General features: G+C 43.1%; 1 protein-coding gene across 1 annotated transcript; it reads right to left on the bottom strand.

Annotated features, from left to right (window-relative positions):
• Nucleotides 1-3,003: 3,003 nt before the first annotated feature.
• Nucleotides 3,004-11,583, bottom strand: TTC9B (tetratricopeptide repeat domain 9B). The gene is made up of 3 exons (XM_063433196.1): nt 10,951-11,583; nt 8,197-8,379; nt 3,004-4,310 (listed from the first exon to the last, which is right to left on the bottom strand). The coding sequence occupies exons 1-3, from the start codon at nt 11,312-11,314 to the stop codon at nt 4,216-4,218; spliced, it is 642 nt and encodes a 213-aa protein (XP_063289266.1). The 5' UTR covers nt 11,315-11,583; the 3' UTR covers nt 3,004-4,215.
• Between the last annotated feature and the right edge of the window lie 1,122 nt (nt 11,584-12,705).

The raw sequence follows: 12,705 nt of genomic DNA on the forward strand, positions 1-12,705 counted from the left end.
TGTGTGTGATCGATAGAATCTGTATCTATACAATGGGCTGCGTGTATGATCGATAGAATCTGTATCTATACAATGGGCTGTGTGTGTGATCGATAGAATCTGTATTTATACAATGGGCTGTGTGTATGATCGATAGAATCTGTATCTATAAAATGGGCTGCGTGTATGATCGATAGAATCTGTATCTATACAATGGGCTGTGTGTGTGATCGATAGAATCTGTATCTATACAATGGGCTGTGTGTATGATCGATAGAATTTGTATCTATACAATGGGCTGTGTGTATGATCGATAGAATCTGTATCTATAAAATGGGCTGTGTGTATGATCGATAGAATTTGTATCTATAAAATGGGCTGTGTGTATGATCGATAGAATCTGTATCTATACAATGGGCTGTGTATGATCGATAGAATCTGTATCTATAAAATGGGCTGCGTGTATGATCGATAGAATCTGTATCTATAAAATGGGCTGCGTGTATGATCGATAGAATCTGTATCTATAAAATGGGCTGCGTGTATGATCGATAGAATTTGTATCTATACAATGGGCTGCGTGTATGATCGATAGAATCTGTATCTATAAAATGGGCTGTGTGTATGATCGATAGAATCTGTATCTATACAATGGGCTGTGTATGATCGATAGAATCTGTATCTATAAAATGGGCTGTGTGTATGATCGATAGAATCTGTATCTATACAATGGGCTGTGTATGATCGATAGAATCTGTATCTATAAAATGGGCTGTGTGTATGATCGATAGAATCTATCTATACAATGGGCTGCGTGTGATCGATAGAATTTGTATCTATAAAATGGGCTGTGTGTGATCGATAGAATCTGTATCTATAAAATGGGCTGTGTATGATTGATAGAATCTGTATCTATAAAATGGGCTGCGTGTGTGATCGATAGAATCTGTATCTATACAATGGGCTGTGTATGATCGATAGAATCTGTATCTATACAATGAGCTGTGTGTCTGTATCTATACAATGGGCTGTGTGTGTGATCGATAGAATCTGTATCTATAAAATGGGCTGCGTGTATGATCGATAGAATCTGTATCTATACAATGGGCTGTGTATGATCGATAGAATCTGTATCTATACAATGGGCTGTGTGTATGATCGATAGAATCTGTATCTATAAAATGGGCTGTGTGTATGATCGATAGAATCTGTATCTATAAAATGGGCTGTGTGTATGATCGATAGAATCTGTATCTATACAATGGGCTGTGTATGATCGATAGAATCTGTATCTATACAATGGGCTGTGTATGATCGATAGAATCTGTATCTATAAAATGGGCTGCGTGTGTGATCGATAGAATCTGTATCTATAAAATGGGCTGCGTGTATGATCGATAGAATCTGTATCTGTAAAATGGGCTGTGTGTATGATCGATAGAATCTGTATCTATAAAATGGGCTGCGTGTATGATCGATAGAATCTGTATCTATACAATGGGCTGCGTGTATGATCGATAGAATCTGTATCTATAAAATGGGCTCTGTGTATGATCGATAGAATCTGTATCTATACAATGGGCTGTGTGTATGATCGATAGAATCTGTATCTATACAATGGGCTGTGTGTATGATCGATAGAATTTGTATCTATACAATGGGCTGCGTGTATGATCGATAGAATCTGTATCTATAAAATGGGCTGCATGTATGATCGATGGAATCTGTATCTATAAAATGGGCTCTGTGTATGATCGATAGAATCTGTATCTATACAATGGGCTGCGTGTATGATCGATAGAATCTGTATCTATAAAATGGGCTGTGTGTATGATCGATAGAATCTGTATCTATACAATGGGCTGTGTGTATGATCGATAGAATTTGTATCTATACAATGGGCTGCGGGTATGATCGATAGAATCTGTATCTATAAAATGGGCTGTGTGTGTGATCGATAGAATCTGTATCTATACAATGGGCTGTGTGTGTGATCGATAGAATCTGTATCTATAAAATGGGCTGTGTGTATGATCGATAGAATCTGTATCTATAAAATGGGCTGTGTGTGTGATCGATAGACTTTGTATCTATAAAATGGGCTGTGTGTATGATCGATAGAATCTGTATCTATAAAATGTGCTGTGTGTATGATCGATAGAATCTGTATCTATAAAATGGGCTGTGTGTATGATCGATATAATTTGTATTTATAAAATGGGCTGCGTGTATGATCGATAGAATCTGTATCTATAAAATGGGCTGTGTGTGTGATCGATAGAATTTGTATCTATAAAATGGGCTGTGTGTATGATTGATAGAATCTGTATCTATAAAATGGTCTGTGTGTATGATTGATAGAATCTGTATCTATACAATGGGCTGCGTGTATGATCGATAGAATCTGTATCTATAAAATGGGCTGTGTGTATGATTGATAGAATCTGTATCTATAAAATGGGCTGTGTGTATGATCGATATAATTTGTATTTATACAATGGGCTGTGTGTGTGATCGATAGAATCTGTATCTATAAAATGTGCTGTGTGTATGATCGATAGAATCTGTATCTATAAAATGGGCTGTGTGTATGATCGATATAATTTATATTTATACAATGGGCTGTGTGTGTGATCGATAGAATCTGTATCTATAAAATGGGCTGTGTGTGTGATCGATAGAATTTGTATCTATAAAATGTGCTGTGTGTATGATCGATAGAATCTGTATCTATAAAATGGGCTGTGTGTATGATCGATATAATTTATATTTATACAATGGGCTGTGTGTGTGATCGATAGAATCTGTATCTATAAAATGGGCTGTGTGTGTGATCGATAGAATTTGTATCTATAAAATGGGCTGTGTGTATGATCGATAGAATCTGTATCTATAAAATGGTCTGTGTGTATGATTGATAGAATCTGTATCTATACAATGGGCTGTGTGTGTGATCGATAGAATCTGTATCTATAAAATGGGCTGTGTGTATGATTGATAGAATCTGTATCTATAAAATGGGCTGTGTGTATGATTGATAGAATCTGTATCTATAAAATGGGCTGTGTGTATGATTGATAGAATCTGTATCTATAAAATGGGCTGTGTATCTGTTAGATTAGATGTCTACGTACCCATTTAACTCAGCTCCCTATGAATGTATATAAATACAGCAAAATAAGACATACCGGTAACTTAAAACAACTTAGACCATTTCACTAAAATGTCGGTTACTGTTTTTGCGCTTGTTTATTGGTCACTGGTCACTACTGGTGACTAAAAATGAATTGTGATGTATCGAAAACTGAATAGTACCATTTCAGCTAAATCGAAATCCAATTCACATTTTTTTCAGACCCAACAGTTTTTGTATAACTTTTGAAATTTAGATATCAGTCTACCATAAATAAATAAACCCTTTAAATGCCTTGCAGATAAATCTGCCATCATAATAATTGGTAAATCTCCACATTGAGAGAGAGATGGTTTCTGCCCTTTATATTTTTATTAATTCATTATTTCTTTAAGAAGCTGATTTTTGGGATAATGATACCGCAATCCATAGTAGTACTGAAAAGAACCTATTTTTTCCATTTACAGTAAGGGAGTGGATGCTAGCAGTGCAGCAATACACCGAGGGTGTAGCAGTGATACACAGAGCGGAGAGCAGAGGGTGTAGTAGTGATACACAGAGCGGAGAGCAGAGGGTGCAGTAGTTTTGGGGCTCTGAGGGTCACTCATTACCTTGCGCTCTTGTCCTCTCATTTAAACTATAAAACAGAGACACCTCTCTCCAGTCTAATAAATGCTATGACGTCATATATAATCTAACTGCTGACTGATTCTAAGGCCGATCAAGCTGCCTCTCTAGACGAAATCACAGCCATCCTTCCGGTGGAGAAACTGGGACATGCTGGGTCCCACAAACATGCCTCATCCATGGGGCCAGGTATCATTTAGTTTCACCTCTAGTGACTGAATGAGGCCAATGATTAGCTGGAGAAGCAATCAGTGAGGAACCAACGCATTTAACCGTGGTGAGTCCCAATTCGTTTCACTGTAGAGAAATCTAACCGGGCTCTGGTATCATTCAATGCGGCCATTGCTGTAAATGGGTTGACTAGGTGGTACTCAGTACTTTCATGCGTTGCATCATTTTATGTTGTGTGATAGAATCAGCACCTTTTTCCTTTACCCAGATAAGCTAAAACTACCCTGATGGATGGACGGGCCGCATTATCCTATAACCTCCTTCATTCCTTTCCGATCTCGCTGGCTACATCTCTGCACCTTCATCTCTGTCAGCTGGATATAGCGAAGGACATTGGTATCTGCAAAAGACAAAGAGACAGTTCTTAGAATTTAGTGACCCAAGGTCCCGGGACGAGAGGAGGTCCAATATTCAGCATGACTGTAACAATATAGCATGCATTCTCATTCATACACAAGTCTAACAGTTATACCCAATAAAATAAAAAACTTCCTGCATCCCAACAATTGGCTGGCGGAATGCGTTAAGAAGCTCAAGGGGGCGATTGTCATTTACGGCCATTTTTCATTCTGTGTTACTGGCTCATCTATTGTAAAACAACAGGACGTCAGTACTTCTCCACCTCTCTCGCGCCATGTGGGTATGATGTCACAAATTACTAGTCCTGGAGCCATTTCATAATAGAAGAATGGAGATTGGAGTCCAAACATCGAGGTACTCTCACACACCGGACCAGGAGAGACTGAACTCTTTATACACATTTATCATCATCACAATGACTATACCTGAGCCAGCCATACTGTATGGGGCATAGTGTCCACTGATAATGACATTTATACCCAAACAGGAAATTGCAGTGTCAACATTTCCAAGCTGTCCCAGTAAATTGGAGAGATATTTTAACAATGCATTTTTTGTTATATACATTTGGTGGGATTTTCCCAGAATGCACCAGGATTTCCCTCTCCTATTACCTGGTCATTGTGTTTCTTTTCTAAGTGTTTATTAACTGGTGCAGGACACAAAGGATCCGCTTAGAACAAACATAATACTTAGGGCATTATTTGGGGGGTTGAGAGGGTGGGGACAGTGAGTAAAATACTCGTAAAAAAATAGGATAAGATGGGAGATTTGGAATTTTTAAGCTGCGCATGTTCTATTCTTTTCAACACTTTATATACATATGCAATGAAACATATATGCTAATTATTTAAAGGGACACTATAGTCATCAGAAGAAACACAGCGTAATGTATTCGTTCTGGTGAGTTTAATCAGTCCCTTCAGACTTTTCGTCTGTAAACACTGTCTTTTTTCAGAGAAAATTCAGTGTTTACATTACAGCCTAGGGATACCTCCACTGGCCACTCCTCAGATGGCTGCTAGAGGTGCTTCCTGGGGCAGTGCTGCACAGTGTGACTGACATTCCGTGTCTCCACCCTCTGCAGGCAGACACTGAACGTTCCTCATTGAGATGGATTGATTCAATGTATCTCTATGAGGAGATGCTGATTGGCCAGGGCTGTGTTTGGCTTGTGCTGGCTCTGCCCCTGATCTGCCTTCTTGACAAGCTCAGCCAATCCTATGTGGAAGAATTGCGATTGGCTCAGAAAATCACTTCTTAAGATGTTAGCCAATCTGGCAGATCTGGGGCAAAGACAGCAGCTGCAGACTGGAATAAAAGTAAATGTTTACTATATTTAGGGAGGCAAGGGGTAGTGGTGGTGGTGGTGGTGTTGGGGTGAGGGTTGAGGGGGGTTACATTGAGGTGTTAGCACTATAGTGTCAGGAATACATGTTTGTGTTCCTGATCATATAGTGTTCCTTTAAATAGTATTTATTGTGATTTAACAATATTCTATTTACTGCATTGTGCATTTACTGCATTGTGTTTAGATTACAGACCCAGTCTGTTGCATTGTACGGGCCCCAAGTTTATTTTATGTCAGGCTACTGATGGGTCCTAATTCACAAACGGCAAGACCCATTAAAGGAATGGTAACAACACGAAGCAGTTATTCAGAATATTTTTAATTAAGGAAACAAATGTACAACCAGTCTGCTAATTTTCTGCGCTAAGTGGGAATAAACCAATATGTTTTGATGTGATTTTTGCAGTATATGTTAACCCTTTCACTGCAGATGTCTGTGGACCACAATTCTCATGATGGCGTTTAACATCTATTATATAGTATGCGAACCAACCTCCCAACATTTCACATGGACAAAGGGGGACACTTTAATTTTAGGGGTGTAAGTGGGGTCAGGGGCTGTGCTAAAAATTTTAGGTGACTTAATAATTACAACTGAAATATAATTTAGAAGAACAATGTATCTTATTTACACAGACTGATTTCTAAACACATTTATTGTAGTTTAAAGACACATTACTGGGAGTATTATTGCTGTGGAGCTCTGTTATACACTCAGACACATTACTGGGAGTATTATCGCTGTGGAGCTCTGTTATACACTCAGACACATTACTGGGAGTATTATTGCTGTGGAGCTCTGTTATACACTCAGACACATTACTGGGAGTATTATTACTGTGGAGCTCTGTTATACATTCAGACACATTACTGGGAGTATTATTACTGTGAAGCTCTGTTATACACTCACATTACTGGGAGTATTATTACTGTGGAGCACTGTTATACACTCAGACACATTACTGGGAGTATTATTGCTGTGGAGCTCCGTTATACACTCACACACATTACTGGGAGTATTGAAGCCCATGGAACAACGCAGTAGGAGGAGTGGGCCTTGACAGAGCCAGGAAGTGGGCAGGTGCTAGTGTTTGGGGGTTGGATTAGTTTAATGGAGCTTGGGGGCGGAGACAGGGAGTATAAAGAGCAGCCATTTTAGAATAGGGGCCATTTTAACCAGAGCCTTTCTTACCTGTAAATTGTCCCACCCACCCTCCCTAGGTTTAGCAGTTCCGTTTCAGTCACAGCGGCGGAACAGGGCATAGTAGAAATTGGAATTTGGCGTAGAGTTTGGACTGGACAGGCCGAGGTGTAGGCCTGATGGAATTAAGGACTGGTTGGTTCTAGCTCTTCGGTGGCGACGAACCTGTGGGTGTAGGGGTGTCTGAGGTACACCCCTACAGTTAACAATATGATGTGGGGCCTCTTTGGTAGGCCGTGTTTCAAGTGAATTGTTATTTGTTATATATTGTTCAATTGGTAGGGTCATTGTCAGGGGTACTGTGTGGGGGGTATAGTAATTTAATGTATAGTGGGACAATGACCCTAAATTATGTTAATTATGTTAATTTATGATAATTTAATTAATAATTTAATTAATAAAAGCTGTGGACTTTATACTCCAACAGAATTAACTGTGTCCGTGTCTTATTTAGTTTAAGGTTATAGTGCATGACGAATATCGTCGGTACAAAGGTTTATATAAAAGTTTTAGCACATGCCGAATAACGTCTGTGCAAATGTCATGTTGCTGTGGAGCTCTGTTATACACAGACACATTACTGGGAGTATTATTGCTGTGGAGCTCTGTTATACACTCAGACACATTACTGGGAGTATTATTACTGTGGAGTTCTGTTATACACTCAGACACATTACTGGGAGTATTATTTCTGTGGAGCTCTGTTACACACTCAGACACAATACTGGGAGTATTATTACTGTGGAGCTCTGTTATACACTCAGACACATTACTGGGAGTATTATTGCCGTGGAGCTCTGTTATACACTCAGACACATTACTGGGAGTATTATTGCTGTGGGGCTCTGTTATACACTCAGACACATTACTGGGAGTATTATTGCTATGGAGCTTTGTTATACACTCAGACACATTACTGGGAGTATTATTGCTGTGGAGCTCTGTTATACACTCAGACACATTACTGGGAGTATTATTGCTGTGGAGCTCTGTTATACACTCAGACACATTACTGGGAGTATTGTTGCTGTGGAGCTCTGTTATACACTCAGACACACCAACAATATAGAGTTCCTAGAAAAGAGGGCCTGAAATAGGGACTGTACTCCTAAATAGGGTCACTTGGGAGGTAAGTGCAAAGTATAATGGGAAGTACAGTCCACACACATTATTTGCGTTCCTCTCCTGCTGTAATTGTAGCTGGGCATTAACTGACACACTGTGCCCGTATCATAGAGACGGGCAGGGAATGGGATGCAGACAGTAAATTCCTGGTTAGGGAGTTGGCATGACACCTTCATGCCCTCATGCTACCTGCAGGCTCTCGGCTCCGGGCCTCCTTGAGATAGAGCAGGGCATTGCCGTAGTCTCCCAGGTGGTAAAACGCGATACCAGCGCGATACGTGGCTTTGAAGTTGCTCTTCTGTCTCTCGAGTACCTTCAGACAATACTCCTTCACTCGTTCATAATTGACCAGCTCTGACTGGAGCAAGCAGGCTGCGAGGAGAGAGAGAGCGTCAGGAAACAGAGAGACATAAACAGTAAGAGAGACATCTGATGTGTCTGTCACGAGGGACCAGACAGAGCGCTTCAGCATCAGCAGCTCAGAAAAACAGCGGCGGTAATATCTGAATATGTTATATATAAGGATATCTTATCTGTAGCAAATATATTATTTCTCATCTACAAAATACTCATAATAAAAAAAAAATATGCTGTGACATTCTCATGCAAAATATTTCAAGATAGATTGCTTTAAGAGAAATATTAACAAAGTGATATAGTAACAAAGACAGAAGGAGCTATGGGACACGGAGTCTGTCCCTCCCACTGCAGGGTGACAGACAGAAGGAGCTATGGGACACGGAGTCTGTCCCTCCCACTGCAGGGTGACACAGACAGAAGGAGCTATGGGACACGGAGTCTGTCCCTCCCACTGCAGGGTGACACAGACAGAAGGAGCTATGGGACACTGAGTCTGTCCCTCCCACTGCAGGATGACACAGACAGAAGGAGCTATGGGACACGGAGTCTGTCCCTCCCACTGCAGGGTGACACAGACAGAAGGAGCTATGGGACACAGAGTCTGTCCCTCCCACTGCAGGGTGACACAGACAGAATAAGCTATGGGACAGGGAGTCTGTCCCTCCCACTGCAGGGTGACACAGACAGAAGGAGCTATGGGACACAGAGTCTGTCCCTCCCACTGCAGGGTGACACAGACAGAATGAGCTATGGGACACGGAGTCTGTCCCTCCCACTGCAGGGTGACTAAGACAGAAGGAGCTATGGGACACGGAGTCTGTCCCTCCCACTGCAGGGTGACACAGACAGAAGGAGCTATGGGACACTGAGTCTGTCCCTCCCTCTACAGGGTGACACAGACAGAAGGAGCTATGGGACACGGAGTCTGTCCCTCCCACTGCAGGGTGACACAGACAGAAGGAGCTATGGGACACGGAGTCTGTCCATCCCACTGCAGGGTGACACAGACAGAAGGAGCTATGGAACACGGAGTCTGTCCCTCCCACTGCAGGGTGACACAGACAGAAGGAGCTACGGGACACGGAGTCTGTCCCTCCGACTGCAGGGTGACACAGACAGAAGGAGCTATGGGACACGGAGTCTGTCCCTCCTACTGCAGGGTGACACAGACAGAAGGAGCTATGGGACACAGAGTCTGTCCCTCCCACTGCAGGGTGACACAGACAGAAGGAGCTATGGGACACGGAGTCTGTCCCTCTCACTGCAGGGTGACAGACAGAAGGAGCTACGGGACACGGAGTCTTTCCTTCCCACTGCAGGGTGACACAGACAGAAGGAGCTATGGGACACGGAGTCTGTCCCTCCCTCTGCAGGGTGACACAGACAGAAGGAGCTATGGGACACGGAGTCTGTCCCTCCCACTGCAGGGTGACAGACAGAAGGAGCTATGGGACATGGAGTCTGTCCCTCCCTCTGCAGGGTGACACAGACAGAAGGAGCTATGGGACACGGAGTCTGTCCCTCCCACTGCAGGGTGACACAGACAGAAGGAGCTATGGGACACGGAGTCTGTCCCTCCCACTGCAGGTTGACACAGACAGAAGGAGCTATGGGACACGGAGTCTGTCCCTCCCACTGCAGGGTGACACAGACAGAAGGAGCTATGGGACACGGAGTCTGTCCCTCCCACTGCAGGGTGACACAGACAGAAGGAGCTATGGGACACAGAGTCTGTCCCTCCCACTGCAGGGTGACACAGACAGGAGGAGCTATGGGACACGGAGTCTGTCCCTCCCACTGCAGGGTGACACAGACAGAAGGGAGCTATGGGACACTGAGTCTGTCCCTCCCACTGCAGGGTGACACAGACAGAAGGAGCTATGGGACACGGAGTCTGTCCCTCCCACTGCAGGGTGACACAGACAGAAGGAGCTATGGGACACGGAGTCTGTCCCTCCCACTGCAGGGTGACACAGACAGAAGGAGCTATGGGACACGGAGTCTGTCCCTCCCACTGCAGGGTGGCACAGACAGAAGGAGCTATGGGACACAGAGTCTGTCCCTCCCACTGCAGGGTGACACAGACAGAAGGAGCTATGGGACACGGAGACTGTCCCTCCCACTGCAGGGTGACACAGACAGAAGGAGCTATGGGACACGGAGTCTGTCCCTCCCACTGCAGGGTGACACAGACAGAAGGAGCTATGGGACACAGAGTCTGTCCCTCCCACTGCAGGGTGACAGAGAGAAGGAGCTATGGGACACGGAGTCTGTCCCTCCCACTGCAGGGTGACACAGACAGAAGGGATCATACACTAACAATACTATATATATATATATATATATATATATATATATATATATATACACACATACAGATATTACAGCGTTATACTATGTAGTTACAGTTATACGATCACATAATACGATGGTATATTTTGTTTCTGGAACAGGTGTGTCCTGCATGGTCATAGGAGAGGCAATGAAACGGTTAAATTCTCTGCCTATAGAAAGTTTTGCCGACCATAGCCCTTGGTTTGATGGCCCAGTGATTCCCAAGCCCCCCATCCATCCCCGACCTACCAGTCAGACTGTCATAGCACTCGATCTCTGTGGTCTCCACCTGGACCTTCTGAGCATCCGTCAGCCTGGCCCCGTCCCTGCTGTTGGCTTTACCATCCTCCCTGCCTTCATGAACGCCCTTGAGCACCAGCAAGGCCCGATGGTACTTGCCGATGGCATCCCGGAATTTCTTGTCCTTGTAGCATCGATTCCCTTCGCTCTTGAACTCCACCGCTTTCTGAATCCGACCCTCCATCTCCGGCTCAGGGCCCGGCGGCAGCCTCCCACCACCAACACTGGCCTTCTGGTCCGTCATGGTCCTCAGCGAAGACCCATGTTGGGAGTATCCCAGAGCCTTCTCCCTCTGAATGTATGTGCTCTGCATCAGGGATGCAAGGATGCTGCAAGAGGAGGAGGCGACTGATTGTTTCCAGCATCAGTGCAACACCAGCTGCATTGTGGGTACCACACGGCTCAGCTGTCTGATTTAACCCCTCACGCATCTCTCAAAGCATCATCCAAAAAGGCCTCGCTTCCCAGCATCAGATCACAAAATCCTGTAATAATGGCTAACGACTAACCGTCCCTTCTGCAAAGGATTAATGATGTCACTTAGTAACAAGACGTGCAAGAAAAATCTGTAAATATTATCTATAAGTAACCATTACACCTAATTATACCAATAAAATCGTGATACTAATTAGACGTTTCATGGGAGTTTATTCACTCATCTCAGTAACTTTCCAGCTTGGGTGATTTTTGGTCCTAAAATTTTCACTAAACCGTGTGTTTTATTTAGAAAAAAAATTAAAATAACTCGCACTCGAGGTCATTCAATAAAATAGGAATTGGGGGGGAACGTAGAAGGGAATCTGGATCACTCAGTAAAAATCCAGAATGTGAATGAGCTGTAGTTATACGGATTGACGCAGACATTTACAGAAGTAATTTGACATAATCGGGATTTCTAATGTGTGAGGGGGGGTCATGTTATAAGGCTGAGATATATTGTGGGGGGTCTATTGAAGTATGAAGGTGGCAGACAGGGGAGTAAGCTGCAGATAAGATGATATAGAGAAAACACTGCAAGCTTACTCTCAGAGGGATTAATTAATGCAATCAATTAATTAATTAACCTTTTATTCTCCAGCACGGCATTTAAAACCCCAGACATTCAGGGTTTTATTCAGTAAATTGTAAACATAGGAATTGTACAGTGACAAAAATCAGTTCAAAAAATGAAAAGTCACACTTAAATATCACATATCAAATATCACTTCTCTTCTTTTTTGTAAATCTTTATTTTTGCATGCGGTGGAAAAAACAAACATGTTGGTAATTCCACATATGTGTGAACATGGCTCATAAAAATTTTCAACATGGTATAAACTGGTGAGGAACACTTCGCACATTTTTGTAAAATTTAGTGGGCTGAAATGTTGTATCGAGGGCCTTAACTGGTGAGAGTGTAGGGGAATATACACCCGTCTATGTGTGCCAGCGCGAGTACTTTGGAGACATCTAGCGTGTGGGGCGTGTAGCGTCCAGTATGCCTTTCCCTGTGTAGGTCAAATCCCACCCGATCCCTGATATCTGTGTAAGAATGATGCTCCATATGGGGTCCAGGGCTAGAGCCGCGTTTGGTGTGTGGGGCGCTATGACGTTCCCCTTAGTGGCTCCCTATGTGGTTTTGGTCTATTTCTGTTATACCTTCTTGTAGGAGCTGCATGGTTATCGCCTGGACCGGAGGTGCGCTGTGTGGCATGGCTATTTACA

Source organism: Pelobates fuscus, chromosome 9 (genome assembly GCF_036172605.1).
Source record: "Pelobates fuscus isolate aPelFus1 chromosome 9, aPelFus1.pri, whole genome shotgun sequence".
NCBI classification, from domain to species: domain Eukaryota; kingdom Metazoa; phylum Chordata; class Amphibia; order Anura; family Pelobatidae; genus Pelobates; species Pelobates fuscus.

Bases quoted from the DNA above. Each gene is read 5' to 3' on its own strand.
- TTC9B (XM_063433196.1), bottom strand. From the start codon at position 11,314: ATGCAGAGCACATACATTCAGAGGGAGAAGGCTCTGGGATACTCCCAA. The intron at 8,380-10,950 runs GTAGGTCGGGGA...CTCTCCTCGCAG, and splicing joins GTGCTATGACAGTCTGACTG to CCTGCTTGCTCCAGTCAGAG. The intron at 4,311-8,196 runs GTAGCATGAGGG...TGTCTTTTGCAG, and splicing joins CCGGAGCCGAGAGCCTGCAG to ATACCAATGTCCTTCGCTAT.